Source organism: Oppia nitens, unplaced genomic scaffold (genome assembly GCF_028296485.1).
Source record: "Oppia nitens isolate AA-2021 unplaced genomic scaffold, nextdenovo-longstitch-racon4-pilon3 scaffold3_pilon_pilon_pilon, whole genome shotgun sequence".
Classification (NCBI taxonomy): domain Eukaryota; kingdom Metazoa; phylum Arthropoda; class Arachnida; order Sarcoptiformes; family Oppiidae; genus Oppia; species Oppia nitens.
In genome coordinates, this window is record NW_026533221.1 from 7,418,443 (window position 1) to 7,439,566 (window position 21,124).

The window sequence follows — 21,124 nt, forward strand, 5'->3', positions numbered from 1 at the left end:
ATGTAGTGATCCAATGGGCGCTGCAATCGGTGTTAAAGGGTATGAATGGGGCGTCCATTGGGTGTCCATTGGGTGCGGTGTTTGACAACAGCATTGAGTTGTGTTTCAATCAAACATTTAATACTATAATAACCGGTATTTCATTGCTTTTATATGTATTAACATTAAATTTGCATCGATTTTATAGTTAATTACTTAATATCTATCATTAGTTGACCACAAATGGCGACTAAATCACATAAGAAGTCTTTGGCCACCACAACAATCACCACTTCTTCGGGAGAACAGGTGAGCTCTAGTGAAAGACCTGTCAGTCCTCAATCGCCATCGAGATTATCAAGACTTCAGGAAAAGACTGAACTCCAAGGACTGAATGACCGATTGGCCAATTATATTGAAAGAGTCAGACATCTAGAGTCGGAAAACAGTCGACTGTCCGTTCAGGTCCAGTCCAGTCAAGAGACGGTCACTCGAGAAGTATACTCTATTAAGACATTATACGAGAAGGAGATCGCAGACGCCCGACGATTGCTTGACGAGACCGCCAAAGACAAGGCTCGGCTTCAGATTGAGGCAAACAAATTGCAGAACGATGTCGAAGATGTTTCTCTCAAGTAATACATCTTTATTATTGTTTTTCATATTAATATTAATATTATTTCTAATATATTTTATTTTTATTAATGTTATTTGTAATACCATTTCATTTACGGTAATTAACAATCGGTAAAATTGATTATTTTAATGGTTTATTATTAATCATAATTATTGACAGATTTAGACATTTAGTAGTTTATGAGATTTAGTGGTTTTTAAAATAGTTTTAATAATAATGTTAACAATAGTGTTGTGAATTGTACTCAAACATGCATTTCTACTATTAATATATGATATTAATAATAATAACTTTGATTGAATTGTTTGTAAAGTATTTGTATTGCCATTTAAAGCACATTTTAGGCCTCAAATCTCAGTTATTTTCAAATATATAAAGTAATTACTATTACTATTGTAATTATTAGCAGAGCTTATCATTGAATCGACACATTCTTGTGATGTCATCATTTAAACAATTTATAGTGAAATACATGATATAAATTTTTTTTATATTTTTTGTCACACTTTAGGCTTAATAAAAAAGATAAGGAATTATCAAACGCTGATAAAAGAATCAATAATCTGGAGTCAAATGTTGACGAATTGAAGGCTCGACTTAATCAAGCAGTTTCTGATCGTAAACGAGCCGAAGATGACCTTAAAGAAGCTAAAGCCGATATCAATCGAATGGAGAACCAATTGGAAGCGATTCGCAAACAACTACAAGAAGAAACACTTTTGAGAGTTGACTTTGAGAATCGTATTCAAAGTATGAAAGAAGAGATGCAATTCAAGCAACAGATTCATGAAAGAGAATTGGAAGAGACGAAAGTGACTCAGGAGACAGAAATTACTGAAATGGTTAACGACCAGATCAGAGAACAATACGAACAACGATTAGCTGATGAACTCAAAGAATTAAGAGAAGAGAACGACTCACAGCTTAGGATGAATAGAGAAGACATTGAACGCAGATATGACCTGCAATTTCAAGATCTGAAGAATGCTTTGGACAACAAAATGAACGCATCAAATGCGTTGAACAATGAATTGACACAATTAAAGACCAAATTGGAGACAAATGTGTCTAAATTGACTCAACTCGAGTCTGTTAATCAATCGCTTAATAACCGAATTAAAGACTTGGAACGACTTATTGAACAGGAAAGGGAATGGAAAGAAAATGCATTGAAAGCTAAAGACGATCAAATCAAACAATTAAGAGATGAAACAAAAAGTATGTTAAATGATTACCACGACTTATTGGACATTAAGATTGCATTGGATATGGAAATTAGTGCGTATAGAAAATTATTGGAAGGAGAAGAAAGTCGCCTTAATATATCTACTCCTCAATCATCACCAGTGATCAGCTCTGGTAGTCGAGTAGTTTCTCCGCGCACTTACACACCTAGAAGTGCTAAAAGAAAGCGAACTGTTTATCTACAAGAAGAGGAAAATACAGTGGATATTGTGGTTAATTCGAACTCGAAATCTGATGTTGAGATATCAGATCACGACTATGAGGGCAAATACGTCAAGTTATTCAATAAAGGAGATAAAGAAGTTTCTCTCAGCGGTTGGCAACTCATTCGAAATGCCGGTGATTTGGACACACACTTCAAGTTTCACCGATCGATTGTTATTAAACCCAATACAACCATCACTGTGTGGAGTTCGGACAGCAATGCAGCTCATAGTCCACCAAATGATATCGTAATGAAGGGTCAGACATGGTTTACATCAGATGCTATGCAAACAACTTTACTTAATAATAATGGAGAGGTTTTAGTTAAAGAAAAATTGTTAATTATTTAGGTATTAATGATTGACATTTGATTTATCCAGGAAATGGCGACTCGCAAGACATCTAAACGACTGGTCAGTGCTTCAGCCCAACGCTCCTCAGAGGGTTATCTGAGATCACAACAGGTTTGCTAATAATCCAGTATTGATTAGAAGTAAGTACAGTAAAACCCGCTTATTGTGAACTAATATATTGTATCACATTTTTAAAAATGTTAGCTTTTCTTTTCCCATAAAAATCGTTTAAAAATGTTAATTATGTCCATATGTTAAACCTATGAAATGTACAAAATGTGTCATTTTGTGAGTATTCACCCGAAGCTTGTTCACACTAAACGGTTTTGACTGTAAATTGATTACTCTTATTAATAATATTAATTTTTATTGTAAGGTGGATGGCCAGGGAGCTCAGGAAAGGTGTGCCATAATGTGATGCAATAGTAACACACACGCAAAACAAATCAAAAAATACTTATATTTATGATATTTATATATATATTACGCCATATATTAATCATATTTAGATTTAAAATTTCTTTTATTAGTTTTACAATTATACCAAACAATTAACGGTACTCTTTTTTGGGTCTAAAATGATTGAGTTTTGATAAAAATATTTTTGAATTAAAAGGTTAAAGCTTTAATAATGTGCCCAATAGTTGATTATTATACAAAGCATCTAATTTTGAATCACTAAAAGATAATTCATAATTTGCTAAAAATATATATTTGTATTTTAAAAATCATTGTTCAAATTATCTTTTACTCTAATAAAAAATTTTATAAGCATTAATGATTTATTTGACCATGTTTATTTTTAATAATTAATTACCGGTAATTAATTTATCGGTGCAATAATACGACCCATATTTAAGTTAGTAATAATTTTTAAAAAACTATAGTTTGAAATATTGCTTTATTTGCTATCATTTTAATTATGATTTACAAAGTTAAAATTAAAAGTATTTTATTTGAAAACATTTGGACGGAAATTAAAATATATTATCTATAGTTATCTACAACAAATCAGATAAATTATTTGTCCGATTATTACCTTTAAATTCTAGATAAATTAATTTTATAAATTAACAATTTGTTCAAAAGTGCATAAAATGTCGTTGTTTTGATGTTTAAATTTGATACATATTATACATAATAACAATACCGGCATTAATGACTAAACTAGTTATTTTTAGTATTGCTATAATAGTTGAGAGTTAATTCAGATCATATAAACTATAAATTAATATATTTATACTAAATTCTAATAAAAGTTAATCTATTTTGTATTATATTAAAAATTATTTTTAATGAATATTAAAATATCTAATTTGTTAACCAATTATTAATATAACATTATATATCTCTATTAAAATAATAATAAACAGTAAATCCTTTATTAAATATCTCACTTAATGTCTAATAAGGAAATGATTAATAACTGTCAGTCATATCGTAGTAATATATTAATTGTCACTAATATTGTATAATCAGTAATGGAATTGCTTTAAGACTAGTTGTATATTAGAGGAAGACTTGAATATAATAAGTAAATCAATTGGCATTCTTGAGGACCACATAAGGAACGCCTAATTGGAACTCATTTCGCGGCCAAAACATGAGAACCGGCTGTTTCTCTTCGTGTTCTTTAATGGCATCAAAATAGGCGAATAAAACGCATATCGTATATGAGGTGATGGCTATCAATATATGCCATAAGCCGTGAAGATATGGAAAGTTGACGGCAGACCATACATCACAAAATAGTCGATCAAATATCCAACTGAACATTGCAAAGATCCAACAGAGGAAACATCGCAGTCCTAACCTTTTTACTCTTGAGTTACGGCACCTGTAGGTCGACAAATAGAGACCAAATACATCCAACTCATGTTATATTAATTTTAACAATTATTACTCTTTTAATTCCATCCCCAAGAATACAAATGCGGGGATTCCTAAACACATGAGTGCTATACAGTTAAACCAGGGATACAAACACGATATCATTGACCCAAACAAACTTAGACTAAACATTAGGTATTGAAATTGCTTTCTGCAAGTTATCAATAAAAACATGTTATTTGCAATTTATTGAGTAAATCATTATAGAGATACCTGTCTCTGTTTAGCCATAACGGGTAATGTCTACGGGGTAACCACATGCCAAAAGCGGCCGCCATTAGCCATAGAATGGCCAACTCGTCGAGCAATTGTCCCACAAGACTAAGAGTTGCGTGAAAATAGGCCGAACAGATGCCTACCGTTGCAAACAAAAACCAAATGACATAAACTCCTCGGTTAACGGTTTGGGCGTATTGTTTGAACAGTTGGCTCAATAGTGCAGGAAATACAAGAAATAATATATTTGTAACCTATTGTTAATATTATTGATAAAACATAGGTTTAATAAAATTGTAATTGAATTCATATTTTAAAACTTTATAAACATTAATTATAGGATATATCGTACAGTATTTATAAATTCGGCGATTATTGGAGAGTATCGGTAGTTTGATTCACACCAATCTTTAACACAAAATTTTATTAATAAAATATATATATATAATATACAGTATAATAAATGAATAGCACATACCTATAGAAGCCGTACCCCTATCTAATGCACTCATTAATGACATTTTTACAAATAGTTTGATGATTTATTCATCAATTTTATCAGTAAAGTGTATATAACAGTAATATATATATATTTAAATCAAAAATTTGTTTCCTTTTATGATTAAAACAATGGAAATAATTCAAACATTTGTTTTAATGAAATTTTGATTTCATTTATTTGATACTTATGTTAAAATATAAAAATCATTTTCATAATAAAGTCAATTATTAGGAAAAGTTGGCCAATAAATGCATTAATTGATTGCTTTGAATATTGAATCATTACAAGCATTTGTAAGAATATTTTGAATATTAAAACAAAAATACTTAATTATATTGACTTTGTATTACAAAAACAAAATGATTTATCAAAATAACACAAATTTTTTATGTCTGAGATTCAGGAGACCAACCATTTTATCATTTGATTAATTCATTACATTTTATGACAATTGCGGCGACATTTGCCGTATAGCTTAATGACAGAGCAATTATTACTGTATTAATATTATTATTATTTTTTATTATAAGAGTAACATTGCTTTTACTTTCATTAATAGTCTATTCATACAATTATATGATAAATATATCATTTCATTCATTATATTTGACTTTCAAGTTTACTGCTATTATTATTTCACTTTATATACATATTATTTATGTATATATTATATATATTTATATATAACAATAAATTGAAACATTTGTAAAAAATATTTAATAAAAAACACAAGTCACTTTAATTATTATACTATTTTGCCAAGATACTTTTTTAATTAAAAACATTTAATTTTTAAATTTATTTTTAAAAATATTTTTCAATTTCTAATATTTTTTTATTCAGTTGACATTCATATCAATAATAAGACTTTGAATTTTAAATATAATATATGCTATACTATACAGTACTAAGACTTCTACTGTCATATAATTATTAATCAATAAATTATAGCTTTTTGTTGTTTATATAGTAAAGTATTTTTTATGTGATATACTCTATAATATATAGAATTAATAGTATTTTTAATTGCATTTTCAATGATCCTATAATATTCAATAAAACTATATATCAATAACTTATTTTTAAAATATTTAAGTTTAATATATAATTAAATTGTTATACAGTAGTTAAAAAATAACAAATTATAGGTTTATAATAAAATATATGTATTTATTTTGTGATCAATTATACCATACATACATTAATATATATTATAACAATAATCTGTAAATATTTAATAAATCACTGGTTAAACACAATATATAAAAACTTTTTATTAGATATTAACAGATAAAAATTGTTTATTTAGATATTTATATAAATTAATTAAAACATAGATAACAATAAAGATATCGTAAATATAATGTATTACACAATGAGATACACTTTTGACAAGTGATTGCATTTATAGTGATTGTTGTGTTTATTATAGCTTTAAATGCAAACAAACATATGATTTGTGTTTAAGTATTGTATTAAATGTGCGCCAAATGTGAAGCATTGTATGCATTGATTGAGTGACTCATAGACAACGTTTGCCTTATGATTGACTTATAAATCAAGAGTTGATCCCATGTGTTGACAATGCTTTCACTCGTATTTCCCATTAAGTCGATCACCAAAACAAGTGATGTCATCGATGGTAACAACAACGACATCAATAGTCTATTGTTGATATCAAATCACATGCGATGCAAATCAAGTATTGTTTTTCAACTCATGGTATCTGTTGTGACCAATCATTATGAAGAAGTCCATTATATCACAAATACAGTCATTACTGAAATACCAATTGCTATCAATGATATGCCTATCATTGATACTACTAATGGATCAGCTCTTAATTTCCTTAAGATCTACTACTTAGACACTTACGACTCACTGGTCAACCATTTGTTAGGTATTCAATCGTCAAAACTTTCACCGATAGCTATAGTTGTCGACAATATCTTTCATTTCGTCAAACAATATAATCAACAAATTGAAAAAAGTGAAGACAACGAACCACGTAATAAACGACACAAAAGCCATAACAAAGACTACAAAGAATTGATGGCAGAATTGTCAGCCCTTCTCATCAATACTGCTAACAATTGCCGGCAAAAGAATAATAAGAAATGTCTTTTAGTTTCAGTCTTTTTGCCAACAGATAACTCATCTATTGATTCATATGATTATCTAATGGCAGAAGCAATTGGTAACCGATTCTTTAGCAATGTTTGGACTATTCATCGCAAGACACCACTCGTCTCTTTACATCAATTAGATTATCAAATGGATTGTAAAGCAACTGATTGTCAAATGATTATTGATTTCAATTTAAAACAGAAGCAAATATTTTTGGACAGAATTTCATTAAAGAAATGATTAATAAAAATTAAATAATAAATATTTTCTTATCTACCGGTAATCTGAATAAATATTTCAAACATAACTATAAAGCAATAAATGTTTCGGTGATATGTATATAAAAAATGTTTCATTTTGATTTTTTCATTTACTTATTTATTTATAACCACTTATTAATCTGATTACCGGTAAATAATTTGTTATTCATTTAATAGATTAATTAGATTATTAGTTAATTTGTTTTTATATATGGGATTTATCTATTTGATTTGATAATTGTATTGATAATATAATAAAATAATTCAATGAATATTTAAAAAATAATTTACTAATGAATATTTAATGAATGATATTATTAATAATGAGTCAATTGGTATTATGTTTGATATCAATTCATTAAAAAACTAATTTTTCCCTTATTTTGTGAATCAGTTAACTTAGAGATAAGACATTCATTTAGTGAGTGACCAATATTTTGAACTTTCTGTAAGTAATAAATAAAATTATTATTTAAAACTCAGACATATTATTACCGCTAAATGAGTTAAACCTCAAAAATATCTTTAATCGGTTCCGGATGTAGACTTCCAGACTTGAGTTTCTTCATATAAACAATTCCTTCAAATGAGTTTATTGCATATGATATGCTGGCAATACTGGCTTCTTCCTCTTCACGAGTAACGTCTACCACATATCGGGTACTGATTCTGGACACCGACACAAACAATGGCACTCGTGTGACATCCAGTTTTGTCGATTCAAATTCATCTTCAGATACGACAAAATCATTGGAATCGTCCGAAACTATACTCACTTTTGGTATTCTGAGTATAATATAATGGATATCACAATAAAACTCTTAAAACTTAATTGTGGACATACTTTGTATCAAAAAGAGCAGCTTTGATGCCAAAGGCCGCACAATCAATAAGAGACGGAAGAGATCCACACTCGAGAACCACAATATCTATATGAATGACCCAAAAGGATCTGTTAGGCACCACAACCAGCGATTTCAGATCAATATAGTGTGGAATGGACTCCGAGAATAGATTCACTAAAATATTGGTCATATCTTCGCCTTGTTTTCCCTCAAACATCGGTGAAGCGTTTGCTGTGATATCAGCAGAAAAGTCAATTCTTCCTCTTTGATCCCATTCTTGTGTCTTTATAACCGATTCAATCTCCAATTTAATGCCAACTAAAACATCATTATTACCACATCTGATATGTGCAGAACCATCACAATTGTTGGTCACATCCCTCTCAATAGTGATCAGCTGATAGTCATCGCAACTCCGACCGTCGGATCTCATGTTAACATCAATACCGCCGCAGATATATTTTCTCTCGCCTTCACTAATAACCGACATTAAAGACATTTCTTTTATTAATATGTATCACAAAATATAACTAATTTAACGGATCAATCAATAAAGTGATACTAAAGTGATTGTAAAGTACTTTAAATAAGATTTCAATAAACAATACGTGAATCACGTGTTAACACAAAACACATGTTTTTGTTGACAAACTGTTTATTTAGATGTCAACACATGACTTGTGTCTTGTCTTTTGAAAGTTTCATGTCTTAGTTGATTATCAGATGAATAGGTCACTCATATATTGAACAAATGTTTGTTATATTATTCAGACGTAAAACAAGTATTTATTTAATAAATAAAAATTTTTGTCGCAAAGAGTCGGTCTTCAGCGCAAAGAGTCAAAGAGTACGTATTGTTGAACAAATAAGTCACACATATCTGCCACCAATTCTCAAGAATATTGAGACCGAATGGAAACCATTTGTTGACAAATACTGGAGAGAAGTGATATCAACGAGTTGTCATCGAAAGACAAGTCGTTATGTTTTATCAATGTTTCCCTATTCAAGCGGATCCTTACATTTAGGTTGCAGTTGTCTTAACCACAATTGTTGTCATATCTGATCTTAACTTATGTTTTAATATCGATTTTGAAGGTCATGTCAGGATCTACACGACATCAGATGTCATATATCGTATGAGTCATCTTCAGGGATATTCAACAATACATCCGATGGGTTTTGACTCATTTGGTTTGCCGGCAGAGAATGCGGCCAAAGAACACTCCATTGAACCAAATGTTTGGACCAAAACTAATATAAATCAAATGAGACAACAATTAGATGAAATGGGGTTTCAATTCAATTGGCGCGAGAGTACCAGTGATGATACCTATTATAAGTGGACTCAATGGCTATTTCTTCAGTTATACAAGTCTGGTCTCGCATACAAAAGCATGGGATTTGTTAATTGGGATCCAATTGATAAAACAGTTTTAGCCGATGAACAGGTCGATAGTGAAGGAAAAAGCTGGAGAAGTGGTGCCAAAGTTGAGAAACGTTTCCATAAACAATGGTTTATTAAAACTAATTCTTTAGTAAATGAGTTATACAAAGGGTCTGATATTGAAAACAGTGGACATTGGGGTCAAATACTGGCCTATCAAAGGAATTGGATGAAGAAACCAAATGGATATTTGTTTTATTTGAGATTTTCTAATAGTAATGATATCATACAAGTGTTTACTCGATATCCAGAACTGTTTACAAGTGATAAAGCATTTATTGCTATTTCACCAAAACATTGGTTAGTCTTAAATAATAGTTATATGAATGATCTCAAAGTTTTAAACCCTTTTACCAATAAACACATGAATGTCCAGATTATTGACAATATACAGCTACCTGAGTCAACTCAGGCGACATTACTTGTTATGAGAGAAACATTTGAAAATAATGAGATCAGAAATAATATTTTAAATAAATCACAAGAATTAGGAATCGGTGGATATTTTACTTCATCCACTTTTAGAGATTGGCTTATATCAAGACAGAGATATTGGGGAACACCGATACCTATTGTTTATTGTAAGTCATGTGGAATACAACCCATCTCTGAAAGTGAATTACCCGTACGTTTGCCATCTTTGACATCATTTGAAATGCAATCTACAGAATCTAGTGATATATCAGATCCTATAAAAAATAGTGCTCCAAATGATTGGTTTGTTATATATATCTCTAACTATATTATCGACTTAAATAATTTAAACTAATTTTTTTTTATCTTTTTTCAATACCAGGTTATACACTAAATGTCCTAATTGTGGTTCAAATGATGCTCTACGAGAAACAGAGACATGTGACACATTTTTTGACTCTTCGTGGTATTTCTTGAGATATGCGTCGAAACCATTGTTAGACAAACCATTTGACTCTACATCTGTTTTGCCAACATTTTGTTACGTAGGCGGCAAAGAACACGCGGCACTTCATCTCCTTTACTCCCGATTTATAACACATTTTCTCCATCAAAAGGGTTTGTGTCCCTTCAGAGAACCATTTGATCGATTATTAATGCAGTCGATAGTCAAAGGAAAGACTTATAAATTAAACGGCAAATATATCGATGTAAATGAAGCTAAAAATTATAGTAATGTTATCATTGAGTACGAAAAGATGTCTAAATCAAAAGGAAATGGTGTCAATCCAAAAGATTTAGTAGATAAATATGGATCAGATGCAACTCGATGGACACTCATAGCTGATGGAACCACTGATAAAGAAAGATTTTGGGACACCGAAGAAAAAGAGTTTTCTCCGTCTATTATATTTTTTCATAGAGTTCTACTGACAATCGAAGAGTTTCGTGATATAAAATCTGGAAAAACTGTTATAAATAATAATAAAGTCAAAGAGTTAGACAACAAATCAATAGAGAAAGCGAAGAGAGAGTTACTTCAGACAAGAAATGAATCGATTGAAAGAGTGATATATAATGTTGAATATAACTATAACCTCAAGAGTTCAACAATGGCTATATTTATTCTGATAAAAGCAATGCGAAAGTATTTTCGTACAAATGTTGTCAAAACTATTGAATACGAAAGATGTTTGGCAGCTCTTCTCATAATGATATCACCATTTGTTCCACACTTTGCACAGGAATGTTGGCAGGGATTTACTTCTCATGCGAACTGTTCTCAAGAATATGATTTAACAAAATCAGTGTTTGAACAGAAGTGGCCTGAAATTGATGACCAATCGTTTCAACACAAATTACTCTTTACATACACCGATAAAAATGGTAGACATGTAACGAGTGATAGCATTAAAGTTTCTCGAAGTCAACTCAACGATTGGACAGAAGACGATGTCAAACGTGCCATTAATGTCAATGACGAGGACATCGAAAAAATTGAAATTATAAAAGATGTTATCATTATTGTTAGATTAAAGAGAAATACAATGAATCAGTCAAAGAAATATAACATTTAATAATAAGAATAATTATATAAAAAGTAATGTTTTAATCATTTTATAATTTAAATAAAAATGTTATTAAATGTTATTAAATGATATCGATTTGTGACAAAATTTTCAAGTAATGAATGATTGTTTCACTTTTGGATTCTTCTCTTTTGTGTACTTATGTAAAGAACTGATAATATATTGTATTATTAATCGTAAGAATTTCTTAATCACAAGACATACCATTGTTTCCTCTGATGAAAGCGTCGCCATATTTATTCTTGAGTTGTCCGTTGACATACTCTTCAGTTTGTTCCAATGCAATGTTCATATAGCCATCGAGACACGCCAACACTCCTGAAGATCATATCATGTCATATATAGTCCAACCATAACAACAAAAAACACAAACCTCTGTAATCAACACCAGAGTTGAGTTTGACGACAACCGGTCGACCAATGATTTGCTTCAAGAACTCACTAGGAGTCTGACGTTTACTCATGATATATGTGGACCAACTAAATGGTGATGTCTTCTACAGTATAACAATAACTTTATTATTAGTTTATCACTGATTTTCAATTAAAACTGTTGTTCAATACACGTGACTATAACTGACTTAAAGCTATCGTAATATCAAATAAATAGAAATAAAAGCATAAATACTGTGAAATATAATCTATTGCTATACTGTAATGCCGTTTCATATAATGACTGTTTTATACAATAATGTGTATAAATTAAAAATAAATTATAATATTTGACTAAAATTACATAATTTTACTATATTTATGGTAATATAGATTTGATACAGTATTAGATTAGATTAAATAATTTTACTAAACTTATATAAATTAAATGATTTTAATATTTAAATTTTTATAATAATAAACTGAATTATGCAAAAAGGCACTAAACATTTGATACTATTTATACACTACTGTATGAACAATATGTGGCCACGGGTTGGCATTTGATTGAATATAAGGTATGATATCAACAAAATTGTATTCAAACCCCCAATTGTTAGCCCAGACTCAGGCTTAAGGTTTAGTTAGAAAGTGGCGTCACTTTGAAAATAAACCGATGTTTACATTAAATTCAATGATTGGATGCAATACTGAGTGACTATTGGATGCGATTCAGTGATAGTGACAACAATGACATATCATTTGGCAAATACACGACATTTTGATACAAGAAATGATTGTTTTGTTATAGATTTGGACCTCAATTGTGTCAAAAACCAATTGGCGGTCAATTTGTGCAACAAATCGATAGAAATAATCGACGCGAAGACACTTCAGACAATACAAGAGCTTAAAGACTTGGATTCAATGAATTCATTGATTAAATACTCTTCACGAGAGAAGAACCAATTGATGGTTTGTACGGCAGAAGCGGTTCACTTGTATGATGTAAGAGACAAGTGTCACAAGAGTTTAAAACAATTTATTGCTAATATATCTCAAGAAAGCGGCGACAGATTGTTTGACATCTCTGATATTCATTTGACATGTTTTGACACAAACTGTGACTTCACATATCTGTGCGCTGGAACTGAAGTATCAGAAAAAGATAAAAACAGTTACCTCTTGTTTTGGGACATCCGAAGACCGGCACTAGTTTTAGGCGCTTATTATGAGTCGCATACAAATGATGTGACAGATGTGGCATTTCATCCACAAAAAAGACATCTGATTTGTTCGGGAGGTTGTGATGAACTGATTAACTTATTTGATTTGAATGAAACTGAAGAGGACGAGGCATTAATATCCACATTAAATGTCGAATCAGTCGTCGATCGGATTCATTGGACTAAATCTGACGAAAACGATTTGATTTGTTTAACTCGTGAAGAAAGTATTCAGTTGTGGAATATCGATGACATACTTCTTAAATCAAATTTCAATTCTTTGTCATTAAATTCTGGTTTTGATTATATTGTCGGCACATTAGGTAATGAAGGAGTTGTCTGTGTTGGAGATAGCGGTCATTGTATCAAAATGTTTGACATTAATACAAGTGTGACCTCCGATCGTATCCTTATTCTCAAATTCTTAGCGATGGACACAACAAAATGGTTCGGACTATAGTTAAAGATAGTGATAATGATGTGTTATATTCTGGTGGTGAAGACAGTTGTATTTGTGTGTGGAATCGATTGTTAACCACCGGAACAAATAAAAGGGAAAAACCAGAGACAACAGGAAAGTCTAAAATTATAAGAAAGGATAAGAAACGACTCAATCCTTACTAAATATTTAATATTATTGTATTAACAATATTACTATAGTTTTCTATAATTTTATTATTCGTTATAAAATATTTTATATAAATTTTATTTATCAACAAAAATTAATTTTAATTTGTTATTAATTTAACTATTGTACAGTAGTTATGGTTATATTACTAATATTATTGATATACAGTATTACATCTATTTAATATAAAACTAAATGATTGACTTTATAATTGTATAACTTATTTTGATCATGCTCATTTATTTAAAGCCCAAATGACTTCAAAATAATTATGATATATTAGTTAAAAATTATACCCTAACTGTAAGTTATATTATGAATACTATACATTAACTAAATTAATTATGATATTAATTCAATCAATGAAAAATGTGATTAAATAAATTGTAAAATTTACTAATTGATAACACATACTGTACTGTATAATGCTTTTATATACAGTGTGTATACAATACTACTGTATAAATATTAAACTATTTATATAACTATTAAAACAGTGTTGACTTAAAGCAATAGAATTGTTATCGAGTTATTCAACAAAACACGTGCTCTCTATTAATGTAAACAATAATTAAATGATTGATAAAGTTGTTTGACTTAATTACATGAGATCTAAGACATTGATCCGATTGATGTCAACCGTTAATAATAATATGATAACCGACACAAACAACATACAGTTTGTTCAGAAATACAATGCAATGAGTGGTCAATTTGAATGGCAGAAGAAATCAATGCAATCATTTGATTATTGGCAGGATTTGGCCAGAAGTGCATTCGCCGATATGGTCAACGATGGCCATCGAAATCAATTGTACTATAAGGCCATACAAAAGACAGTCAACCAATTGAAAAGTTGTAACAAAGAGATACTCGGTCTGGACATCGGCACCGGTACTGGTCTGCTTTCAATGATGGCCATCAAGAGTGGCGCTCATCGAGTTGTTGGTAAAATTGTCAATAATTGTCAATAATTTAAGACAATAATTATTTTCATTGTTTATAAAGCGTGTGATATCTCAGAACCGATTGTCAAATGCGCCCAAAATATTATCCACAAGAATGGCTTTTCCGATCAAATAAAAGTCATTAATAAACATTCATCTGATTTGACAATTGGGACTCAAACTAGCGATTTGCACACAAAAGCAGACTTATTGGTTGCAGAACTGTTTGACACCGAATTGATAGGCGAAGGAGCTATAGGTGTGTACAGACATGCCGTTCAACACTTGTTATCTCCGGAAGCACTTCTGGTGCCATCGAGAGCTCGTATTTATTGCCAATTGGTTGAGTCGGATAAGTTGTTTTCTTATCATCAGTTTAGTAATGAAATGAAGGTTAATGACGATATTACTATTGTTTCGCCACAAAACATTAAATCTTGTGCCGGAACTAATGTCTTACACGACATTCAAATTAATGAATTAAAACCAAACGATGACTTTATTATTGTAACAGAGCCTGAAGTAGTGTTTGAATTTAATTTCAATGATATAACAACTCTTGAATCTAATGTTAGTAAAACAATTGAATTTAAACCAATTTGTGATATAAATGGTTCACTTGTGCTATTTGTTTGGTGGGATTTGGATATGGATTTTGATGGAGAAATTGTCTTGAGTTGTGGTCCTTATTGGACATACAAAGACAATACAGTGACGGCAAAGAACATTCCGTGGAGAGACCATTGGATGCAATCCGTGTATTATTTGTCAGCAGACAAGAAAGTCTATGATATAAAAATCAATGAAATATTTAAATTGAATGCCAATCGCGATGAGTATAGTCTTTGGTTTAGCGATTATAATGAAGAAGACAAGTCTAACAAGTTCTGCAAATGTGGAGTTCATATGTATTTAAGCCGAACCAGAATATCGATGATTAACGATATCTCACGTCTAAAACTTTACAATCAGTCCATTGAAGAAATTAATAACAATTTAAAAACTGAATCAACGAATGCTTTATTTATTGGCGATTTCAGTCATTTGCCAATTGTTGCCACAAAACACAAGAAAATTAAAAAAGTTTTCTGTTTAGCGAGAGATCAACAAACCGACGACTTTATTACATGTTATTCAAAGACTAACGGATGTGAAGATAAGATTGAACTGATCCATGATTTTGATTGTATTGAAGACGATAGCGTTGGTTTGGTATTAGGTGAACCATATTTTAACAAAAGTGATTTACCGTGGAATCACTTGACTTTCTGGCATCTGATCCATAATATTCCCAAAAACATCTTAACTCATGATGTCGTTATTATGCCCAACAAAGCTGTTATTAAAGCGATTCCAATAGAATTCGACAATTTATGGAAAATCAATGCCGAAGTTGGAGATAATGTCGAGGGTTTTGATTTAAGTATTTACGACCAATTGATTAAAGAAGCAAAAGTTATGAGCGACTCATCCATTGAATCGCAATCTCTTTGGGAATATCCGGGAAAAGCAATCGCTGAGAAACCTTATGAATTGTTTTCATTTAATTTCAATCAACCAATTGATAGTCTAAATGTTGCCAAAGCTTTCGTTAAGTTTGATATTAGTAATCATTTACCAAAATTAAACACAAAATATATAGCAATTGTTTTTTGGATTGATTTCTATTTAACTGATAAATTAGTGGAGAGTTCGGGACCTATGGAACCTATAGTGTGTGGAAAGTATGTCAATTGGAACCGACATTATAGACAAGGAGTCTATTTTGTGCCTAATATTGATTATCTAAATAAAGATAATTTGTTGGCATTTATAGCAACTATTGATAAAACTGAGACCGAATTAGTTTGTCATTTAAGTATTTAATCAAACATTTTGTTTATAATACAATTTTTTTTCTAACTTTTATTGTATCGTATTTTCAAATAAAATATTTAAAAACCCCATACTTTTAAAAGTGTAAAGACTTGCGCACAAAATATGCATAAATTACCGGTAGTTAGGGTTTGTTATAATATTTGTTTAGTATTTTAGATAAATTTCTATTAGAAATATGATTAAGAAAAACAATACTGTATTTGAGTAAATTTTAGTAAACATTTTTAAAACTTTTTAGTATTATTCCAGTATTTATAGAAAATTGTCATTTGATTGAATAAAAATAATATAAAGTACAGTAAATTTATATTTATATTACAATATTACCGGTAATATCACATAATATAATACATAAATAATTTTTAAAAAAAACAAACACATATGAAATTCATATAAATTGTTTGATAAAAATATAATTTTCGTAAGTCTTGTTTTTTCTCTTTAAATCAATTTTTGAAATAATCCGCTAATTATGGCTAACTTTTTTCAATACGTTTTAACTATTAAACTGTTTTTAAAATTAAATTAATATTAAATTACTAATTAATAGAAACTATGATTAAAAATGTCTGAAAATGATATATTTATAGCTTTGTTATCAATTTATTTTTAAATAATTAACATATCTATTAATATCTATTAATATCTATTAATATCTATTAATATCTATTAATATCTATTAATATCTATTAATATCAACAAATACTGTATAAAGTTTATACTATAAACCAATTACTTATCAAAAAACCTATAAATACTTATTTTAAGGCAATAGTCAAATAAAATGTCAAATGATTTATAAAACTTAACGAAAACAGAGGTTTTATTTTTACATTTAGTTATATTTAAGACATTTTATGTACAATTGATTAATACTGTGAAACGTTTGTTACAATCAATTGAAGTAATGTCCGACAAACAGATAGTTTTGGTTACCGGCGGTACTGGTCTTGTGGGTCGAGCTATTGAATCGGTTGTCAATGAAAATTGCGATGAATTGTCTTCATATAAGTTTGTGTTTATTGGTTCCCAAGAGTCGGATCTCTCAAATTTATATGAAACTCGAGCCTTATTTGAAAAGATTAGACCCAATTATGTGATACATTTGGCCGCAATGGTCGGCGGTCTCTTCCATAACCAAAATAACAATCTTATGTTTTTGCGGATAAATTTACAAATCAATGATAATGTTCTGTTGATGTCTCACGAGATGAAAGTAAAGAAATGTATATCATGTCTGTCGACTTGTATTTTCCCGAACCATACGACTTACCCGATAGACGAGACAATGATTCATTTGGGACCACCGGTTAGTATGTCTTTACTTTCAAGTGATAAATCATTTTCTGAATCAACTGATTGATTGATAGCACGATTCAAACTTTGGCTATTCATACGCCAAAAGGATGATTGATGTCCTCAATAAGGCATACAATAGTAGTGCCAATAATTCAACTCTGTTTACGGCAGTGGTTCCCACCAATGTCTTCGGCAAGTATGACAACTTCAACATTGAACACTCGCACGTCATTCCCGGCCTTATTGTTAAAGCATTTAATGCCGTTAGAGAAGCCAAACATAAAGGTATAGTTACCTCAATGACAACAATTAGATTAATAACCATAATTTGAATAATATATTTGCAAACAGGAGCTAACAGTGCAAAGCTAATGGTCTACGGAAGCGGTACACCGATGCGTCAGTTTATATATTCAAAAGATTTGGCAAAACTTATTGTATGGACTCTGAAGGTCTATGAAGAAAGAGAACCAATTATATTGAGTGTTGGCGAAGAAGAAGAGATCAGTATTGGAAATGCGGCTCAATTGGTGGCCAATGCCTTCTCCGATGAAATCAAACTTGAACTCGATTTTGATATTAATTATAGCGACGGACAATACAAGAAAACAGCTAATAATGCAAAACTTCGCAAATATTTACCGAACTTTGAGTTCACGCCAATAGAAATCGGCATTAAAGAGACCGTTCAATGGTTTAAACAAAACTATTTAGTCGCCAGAAAGTAATAATTTTAATGAATTTTCTCAATACATATATGATCTGAATTTTTACAATATATTTGATAAACAACATAAAACATGTGATTTATAATTATATTTAATAAAATATATTTGTCTGAATTTTATCCGATATTTAATTTAATGAATTGAATCCCAACTTATCTTAAATCCATTTCAGAGAAATTTAAAAGAATTGCAATTTTATATTAAGAATCGGATTTTTCGTCTGAAAACTTCCTAAAAGTAAGGAATTGTTAATTTCGATAAAAAAACAAATCAAATGACACAAAGATTTTTTTGTTTAATTACAATCTTTATAAACAATAATAAATAACAAAATAATCGCTCGAATGATAAGTACTTACAGATTGTTTCGATTGTTAAATAAATCAATTTTAAGATAATAATCAAATATCTTATAAATAATAATAAATTTTATAATACAATTCATATTACTTATCTTTGTGATACAAGTAGTATAGAAATAATTAACATTTTGTCACTCAATAAGTGGTATAAATTTATATACATTTCATGATTTAATTGACAGATAATTAATTAAATTACTTACCAATCGATAGATTACTTACTATTTATTATGTCATTTAATAGTCGCTATTGAAATCTCAAACTTAAAGTTCATTTAAATAATAAATGTTAGTTAATTGAAAATAAATTGTTAACAAAATAATTATACAAAATATATTATATAAAAACATTAAAAGTGAGATTAAGACTAACCGATAAAATACCTGACTTTTCAATTAAAGCCTACATTTTTGAGGAGTCATTGATTCTCTGAATTAATTCAAAGTCAATCAATAATATTAACAGACAATTATAATAATAATTAATTAAATGACAACTAAACGAAAATTTATTTGTTTTTACTAAAAGACTTATCTCACAACTTGTCTCATCAAAAGGCCGAACGAAAAGTTGGTTGAAATGAGGGATGAGTGGACATAGGGTTGGGCGCCATCATTGGTGGCGGCGGTGGAGGTAATGACATATTGGGAGGCATTGGTGTAGAATAAACGGCAGCACTTGGATTTAAACCATTCATTGTTTGCGGCAACTGCTGGGAAATACCGGCAATCAGTTTGTATTTCATTTGACGAGCTCTCAACTCTTCTAAAGAAATATCTTCTTCTGGATGTATTATACGTGATGTACCACTCAATGTCCCGATAATGGCAGACGAGGCCGGCTTTGATATAACGGCCGAAGCACTGACTGTAGCATTGGTTGAGTTCGTATGGGTTGTCATATAAGCACTCATATTATAACCTAATGGTCTGAAGTCTGCACCAACTAATGAGTTGTGGTTTGTTGTTGGCGCTGAACTAACAGATGGAAATAGAGGTCTATGATGAGGCAATGTTAGTGCACCCGGTGGTTGTGTACGGGCGGCACCAACTATTGTATGTGGAGGAGCTAATGATGGTGGCGGAGGTATTGCAGTACCGTACGGACCTAATGGTGGATGACTAGTGGCTACCATATTAGGCGCATAATTAGCGTATTGTTGTGGATTTGGTGGTAAACCAAAATGCATTCCTGGCATTGCCATAACACCTGGAATGGGAGCCGTAACGGCACCCGGTATTGGTATCATCGGTGCCATTGATGTCGACACAGAAGGCATAGGTTTTGAATCGTTTTGTGGTTTAAAGTCATTTCCTTTGGACCTCTCGTGCTCTTTAATATCTGCTTCTGGTATGCCTTCCATACCATAGATCTCAATGTCAACATTGTTTCGATTCGGTAATGCATTTGGTATCTTATCGATCGTCTCTTTGTGAACTTGCATACAATGAATGGCCAAACCGGGACCCGTATACAGCTTTTTGTGGCAAATGTGACACTTGAAGTGTTTGGCTTTTTGGTGCTGAATAAGTATCTTCTCGTCGTCAAACTCACGGTTACAATACCTGTCAATAACAACAACAACAACAACAACAAAGTATTAACAATTGTTAACAACAATGCATTTCAAAGACATACCAACACCACGGCTTTGACGGCTTCTTCTTTTTGCGTCCCATTAGTGGTCAGTAGTAAAACAATTGTATTAATTTATAAACAATGGACTAAATAAATGTTTGTCTTATTGTTTGTTTGGTCAACACTTTAGTGCCGATTGTTTACCAAAATGGCGATCAACTGAGTCATTAAATATTTGTCATCAATAACGTCATCATATGTATAGCTCCGGGAGGTTATAGACTCATAATATAGAGCATACAGTACTGTACTGTAAATATAATTCACAAAATTATTTATTATTTATTAATTTTTAATAATAATAATAATCTAAATATAAACTAAATTTATCACTAAT

At 30.3% G+C, this 21,124-nt stretch overlaps 9 protein-coding genes across 11 annotated transcripts; 5 read left to right on the top strand and 4 right to left on the bottom strand.

The window, feature by feature from the left end:
• On the top strand, positions 1-2,920 carry LOC128958854 (lamin Dm0-like). Of its 2 annotated transcripts, none has more exons than XM_054304805.1 (5): positions 1-155; positions 213-614; positions 1,128-2,382; positions 2,446-2,529; positions 2,795-2,920. In XM_054304805.1, exons 2-5 carry the CDS (start codon positions 223-225, stop codon positions 2,834-2,836), a joined length of 1,773 nt encoding a protein of 590 aa, XP_054160780.1. In that variant the 5' UTR covers positions 1-155; positions 213-222; the 3' UTR covers positions 2,837-2,920. The 2 variants fall into 2 exon arrangements, with proteins under 2 accessions (XP_054160780.1, XP_054160779.1); XM_054304804.1 differs by having other exon boundaries at positions 1-135.
• Positions 2,921-3,854: 934 nt separating this feature from the next.
• Positions 3,855-5,045, bottom strand: LOC128958328 (alkaline ceramidase-like). The gene is made up of 5 exons (XM_054304169.1): positions 5,003-5,045; positions 4,877-4,932; positions 4,522-4,778; positions 4,322-4,459; positions 3,855-4,255 (listed from the first exon to the last, which is right to left on the bottom strand). Exons 1-5 carry the CDS (start codon positions 5,043-5,045, stop codon positions 3,958-3,960), a joined length of 792 nt encoding a protein of 263 aa, XP_054160144.1. The 3' UTR covers positions 3,855-3,957.
• A 2,698-nt stretch (positions 5,046-7,743) lies between these two features.
• LOC128958671 (exosome complex exonuclease RRP42-like) lies at positions 7,744-9,005 on the bottom strand. The gene is made up of 3 exons (XM_054304572.1): positions 8,258-9,005; positions 7,926-8,199; positions 7,744-7,859 (listed from the first exon to the last, which is right to left on the bottom strand). Exons 1-3 carry the CDS (start codon positions 8,755-8,757, stop codon positions 7,764-7,766), a joined length of 870 nt encoding a protein of 289 aa, XP_054160547.1. The 5' UTR covers positions 8,758-9,005; the 3' UTR covers positions 7,744-7,763.
• Positions 9,006-9,022: 17 nt separating this feature from the next.
• On the top strand, positions 9,023-11,696 carry LOC128958064 (leucine--tRNA ligase, mitochondrial-like). Its single transcript, XM_054303879.1, has 3 exons — positions 9,023-9,286; positions 9,357-10,422; positions 10,502-11,696. The coding sequence occupies exons 1-3, from the start codon at positions 9,253-9,255 to the stop codon at positions 11,694-11,696; spliced, it is 2,295 nt and encodes a 764-aa protein (XP_054159854.1). The 5' UTR covers positions 9,023-9,252.
• A 9-nt stretch (positions 11,697-11,705) lies between these two features.
• LOC128957712 (U6 snRNA-associated Sm-like protein LSm6) lies at positions 11,706-12,331 on the bottom strand. The gene is made up of 3 exons (XM_054303519.1): positions 12,082-12,331; positions 11,913-12,026; positions 11,706-11,859 (listed from the first exon to the last, which is right to left on the bottom strand). Exons 1-3 carry the CDS (start codon positions 12,170-12,172, stop codon positions 11,819-11,821), a joined length of 246 nt encoding a protein of 81 aa, XP_054159494.1. The 5' UTR covers positions 12,173-12,331; the 3' UTR covers positions 11,706-11,818.
• A 356-nt stretch (positions 12,332-12,687) lies between these two features.
• LOC128958307 (WD repeat-containing protein 89-like) lies at positions 12,688-13,908 on the top strand. Its single transcript, XM_054304145.1, has one exon. It carries the CDS (start codon positions 12,831-12,833, stop codon positions 13,764-13,766), a length of 936 nt encoding a protein of 311 aa, XP_054160120.1. The 5' UTR covers positions 12,688-12,830; the 3' UTR covers positions 13,767-13,908.
• Positions 13,909-14,454: 546 nt separating this feature from the next.
• On the top strand, positions 14,455-16,821 carry LOC128958446 (protein arginine N-methyltransferase 7-like). The gene is made up of 2 exons (XM_054304303.1): positions 14,455-14,882; positions 14,943-16,821. Exons 1-2 carry the CDS (start codon positions 14,540-14,542, stop codon positions 16,745-16,747), a joined length of 2,148 nt encoding a protein of 715 aa, XP_054160278.1. The 5' UTR covers positions 14,455-14,539; the 3' UTR covers positions 16,748-16,821.
• Positions 16,822-17,095: 274 nt separating this feature from the next.
• Positions 17,096-19,017, top strand: LOC128958451 (GDP-L-fucose synthase-like). Of its 2 annotated transcripts, XM_054304309.1 has the most exons (4): positions 17,096-17,180; positions 17,665-18,068; positions 18,130-18,343; positions 18,410-19,017. In XM_054304309.1, the coding sequence occupies exons 2-4, from the start codon at positions 17,667-17,669 to the stop codon at positions 18,784-18,786; spliced, it is 993 nt and encodes a 330-aa protein (XP_054160284.1). In that variant the 5' UTR covers positions 17,096-17,180; positions 17,665-17,666; the 3' UTR covers positions 18,787-19,017. The 2 variants fall into 2 exon arrangements, with proteins under 2 accessions (XP_054160284.1, XP_054160282.1); XM_054304307.1 differs by lacking the exon at positions 17,096-17,180 and having other exon boundaries at positions 17,504-18,068.
• Positions 19,018-19,616: 599 nt separating this feature from the next.
• On the bottom strand, positions 19,617-20,987 carry LOC128958449 (BUB3-interacting and GLEBS motif-containing protein ZNF207-like). The gene is made up of 2 exons (XM_054304305.1): positions 20,788-20,987; positions 19,617-20,714 (listed from the first exon to the last, which is right to left on the bottom strand). Exons 1-2 carry the CDS (start codon positions 20,826-20,828, stop codon positions 19,700-19,702), a joined length of 1,056 nt encoding a protein of 351 aa, XP_054160280.1. The 5' UTR covers positions 20,829-20,987; the 3' UTR covers positions 19,617-19,699.
• Positions 20,988-21,124: the final 137 nt, after the last annotated feature.

What these genes read in the sequence shown, in the direction of transcription:
- LOC128958449 (XM_054304305.1), bottom strand. Translation starts at nt 20,828, where the DNA reads ATGGGACGCAAAAAGAAGAAGCCGTCAAAGCCGTGGTGTTG. An exon ending in CCGTCAAAGCCGTGGTGTTG is followed by an intron (nt 20,715 to 20,787) that starts GTATGTCTTTGA and finishes TGTTATTGACAG; the next exon opens with GTATTGTAACCGTGAGTTTG.
- LOC128958451 (XM_054304309.1), top strand. Translation starts at nt 17,667, where the DNA reads ATGTCCGACAAACAGATAGTTTTGGTTACCGGCGGTACTGGTCTTGTG. An exon ending in TGATTCATTTGGGACCACCG is followed by an intron (nt 18,069 to 18,129) that starts GTTAGTATGTCT and finishes ATTGATTGATAG; the next exon opens with CACGATTCAAACTTTGGCTA. An exon ending in TAGAGAAGCCAAACATAAAG is followed by an intron (nt 18,344 to 18,409) that starts GTATAGTTACCT and finishes ATTTGCAAACAG; the next exon opens with GAGCTAACAGTGCAAAGCTA.
- LOC128958064 (XM_054303879.1), top strand. Translation starts at nt 9,253, where the DNA reads ATGTTTCCCTATTCAAGCGGATCCTTACATTTAG. An exon ending in AAGCGGATCCTTACATTTAG is followed by an intron (nt 9,287 to 9,356) that starts GTTGCAGTTGTC and finishes TCGATTTTGAAG; the next exon opens with GTCATGTCAGGATCTACACG. An exon ending in AATAGTGCTCCAAATGATTG is followed by an intron (nt 10,423 to 10,501) that starts GTTTGTTATATA and finishes TTTCAATACCAG; the next exon opens with GTTATACACTAAATGTCCTA.
- LOC128958446 (XM_054304303.1), top strand. Translation starts at nt 14,540, where the DNA reads ATGAGATCTAAGACATTGATCCGATTGATGTCAACCGTTAATAATAAT. An exon ending in TGGCGCTCATCGAGTTGTTG is followed by an intron (nt 14,883 to 14,942) that starts GTAAAATTGTCA and finishes TTGTTTATAAAG; the next exon opens with CGTGTGATATCTCAGAACCG.
- LOC128958328 (XM_054304169.1), bottom strand. Translation starts at nt 5,045, where the DNA reads ATGTCATTAATGAGTGCATTAGATAGGGGTACGGCTTCTATAG. An exon ending in TAGGGGTACGGCTTCTATAG is followed by an intron (nt 4,933 to 5,002) that starts GTATGTGCTATT and finishes TTTGTGTTAAAG; the next exon opens with ATTGGTGTGAATCAAACTAC. An exon ending in TTGGGGATGGAATTAAAAGA is followed by an intron (nt 4,256 to 4,321) that starts GTAATAATTGTT and finishes GTCGACCTACAG; the next exon opens with GTGCCGTAACTCAAGAGTAA.
- LOC128958854 (XM_054304805.1), top strand. Translation starts at nt 223, where the DNA reads ATGGCGACTAAATCACATAAGAAGTCTTTGGCCACCACAACAATCACC. An exon ending in GTCGAAGATGTTTCTCTCAA is followed by an intron (nt 615 to 1,127) that starts GTAATACATCTT and finishes GTCACACTTTAG; the next exon opens with GCTTAATAAAAAAGATAAGG. An exon ending in TACTTAATAATAATGGAGAG is followed by an intron (nt 2,383 to 2,445) that starts GTTTTAGTTAAA and finishes TGATTTATCCAG; the next exon opens with GAAATGGCGACTCGCAAGAC.
- LOC128957712 (XM_054303519.1), bottom strand. Translation starts at nt 12,172, where the DNA reads ATGAGTAAACGTCAGACTCCTAGTGAGTTCTTGAAGCAAATCATTGGT. An exon ending in CTCTGGTGTTGATTACAGAG is followed by an intron (nt 12,027 to 12,081) that starts GTTTGTGTTTTT and finishes TATGATCTTCAG; the next exon opens with GAGTGTTGGCGTGTCTCGAT. An exon ending in TTTCATCAGAGGAAACAATG is followed by an intron (nt 11,860 to 11,912) that starts GTATGTCTTGTG and finishes ATATATTATCAG; the next exon opens with TTCTTTACATAAGTACACAA.
- LOC128958307 (XM_054304145.1), top strand. Translation starts at nt 12,831, where the DNA reads ATGACATATCATTTGGCAAATACACGACATTTTGATACAAGAAATGAT.
- LOC128958671 (XM_054304572.1), bottom strand. Translation starts at nt 8,757, where the DNA reads ATGTCTTTAATGTCGGTTATTAGTGAAGGCGAGAGAAAATATATCTGC. An exon ending in GCTGCTCTTTTTGATACAAA is followed by an intron (nt 8,200 to 8,257) that starts GTATGTCCACAA and finishes TATTATACTCAG; the next exon opens with AATACCAAAAGTGAGTATAG. An exon ending in CGATTAAAGATATTTTTGAG is followed by an intron (nt 7,860 to 7,925) that starts GTTTAACTCATT and finishes TATTACTTACAG; the next exon opens with AAAGTTCAAAATATTGGTCA.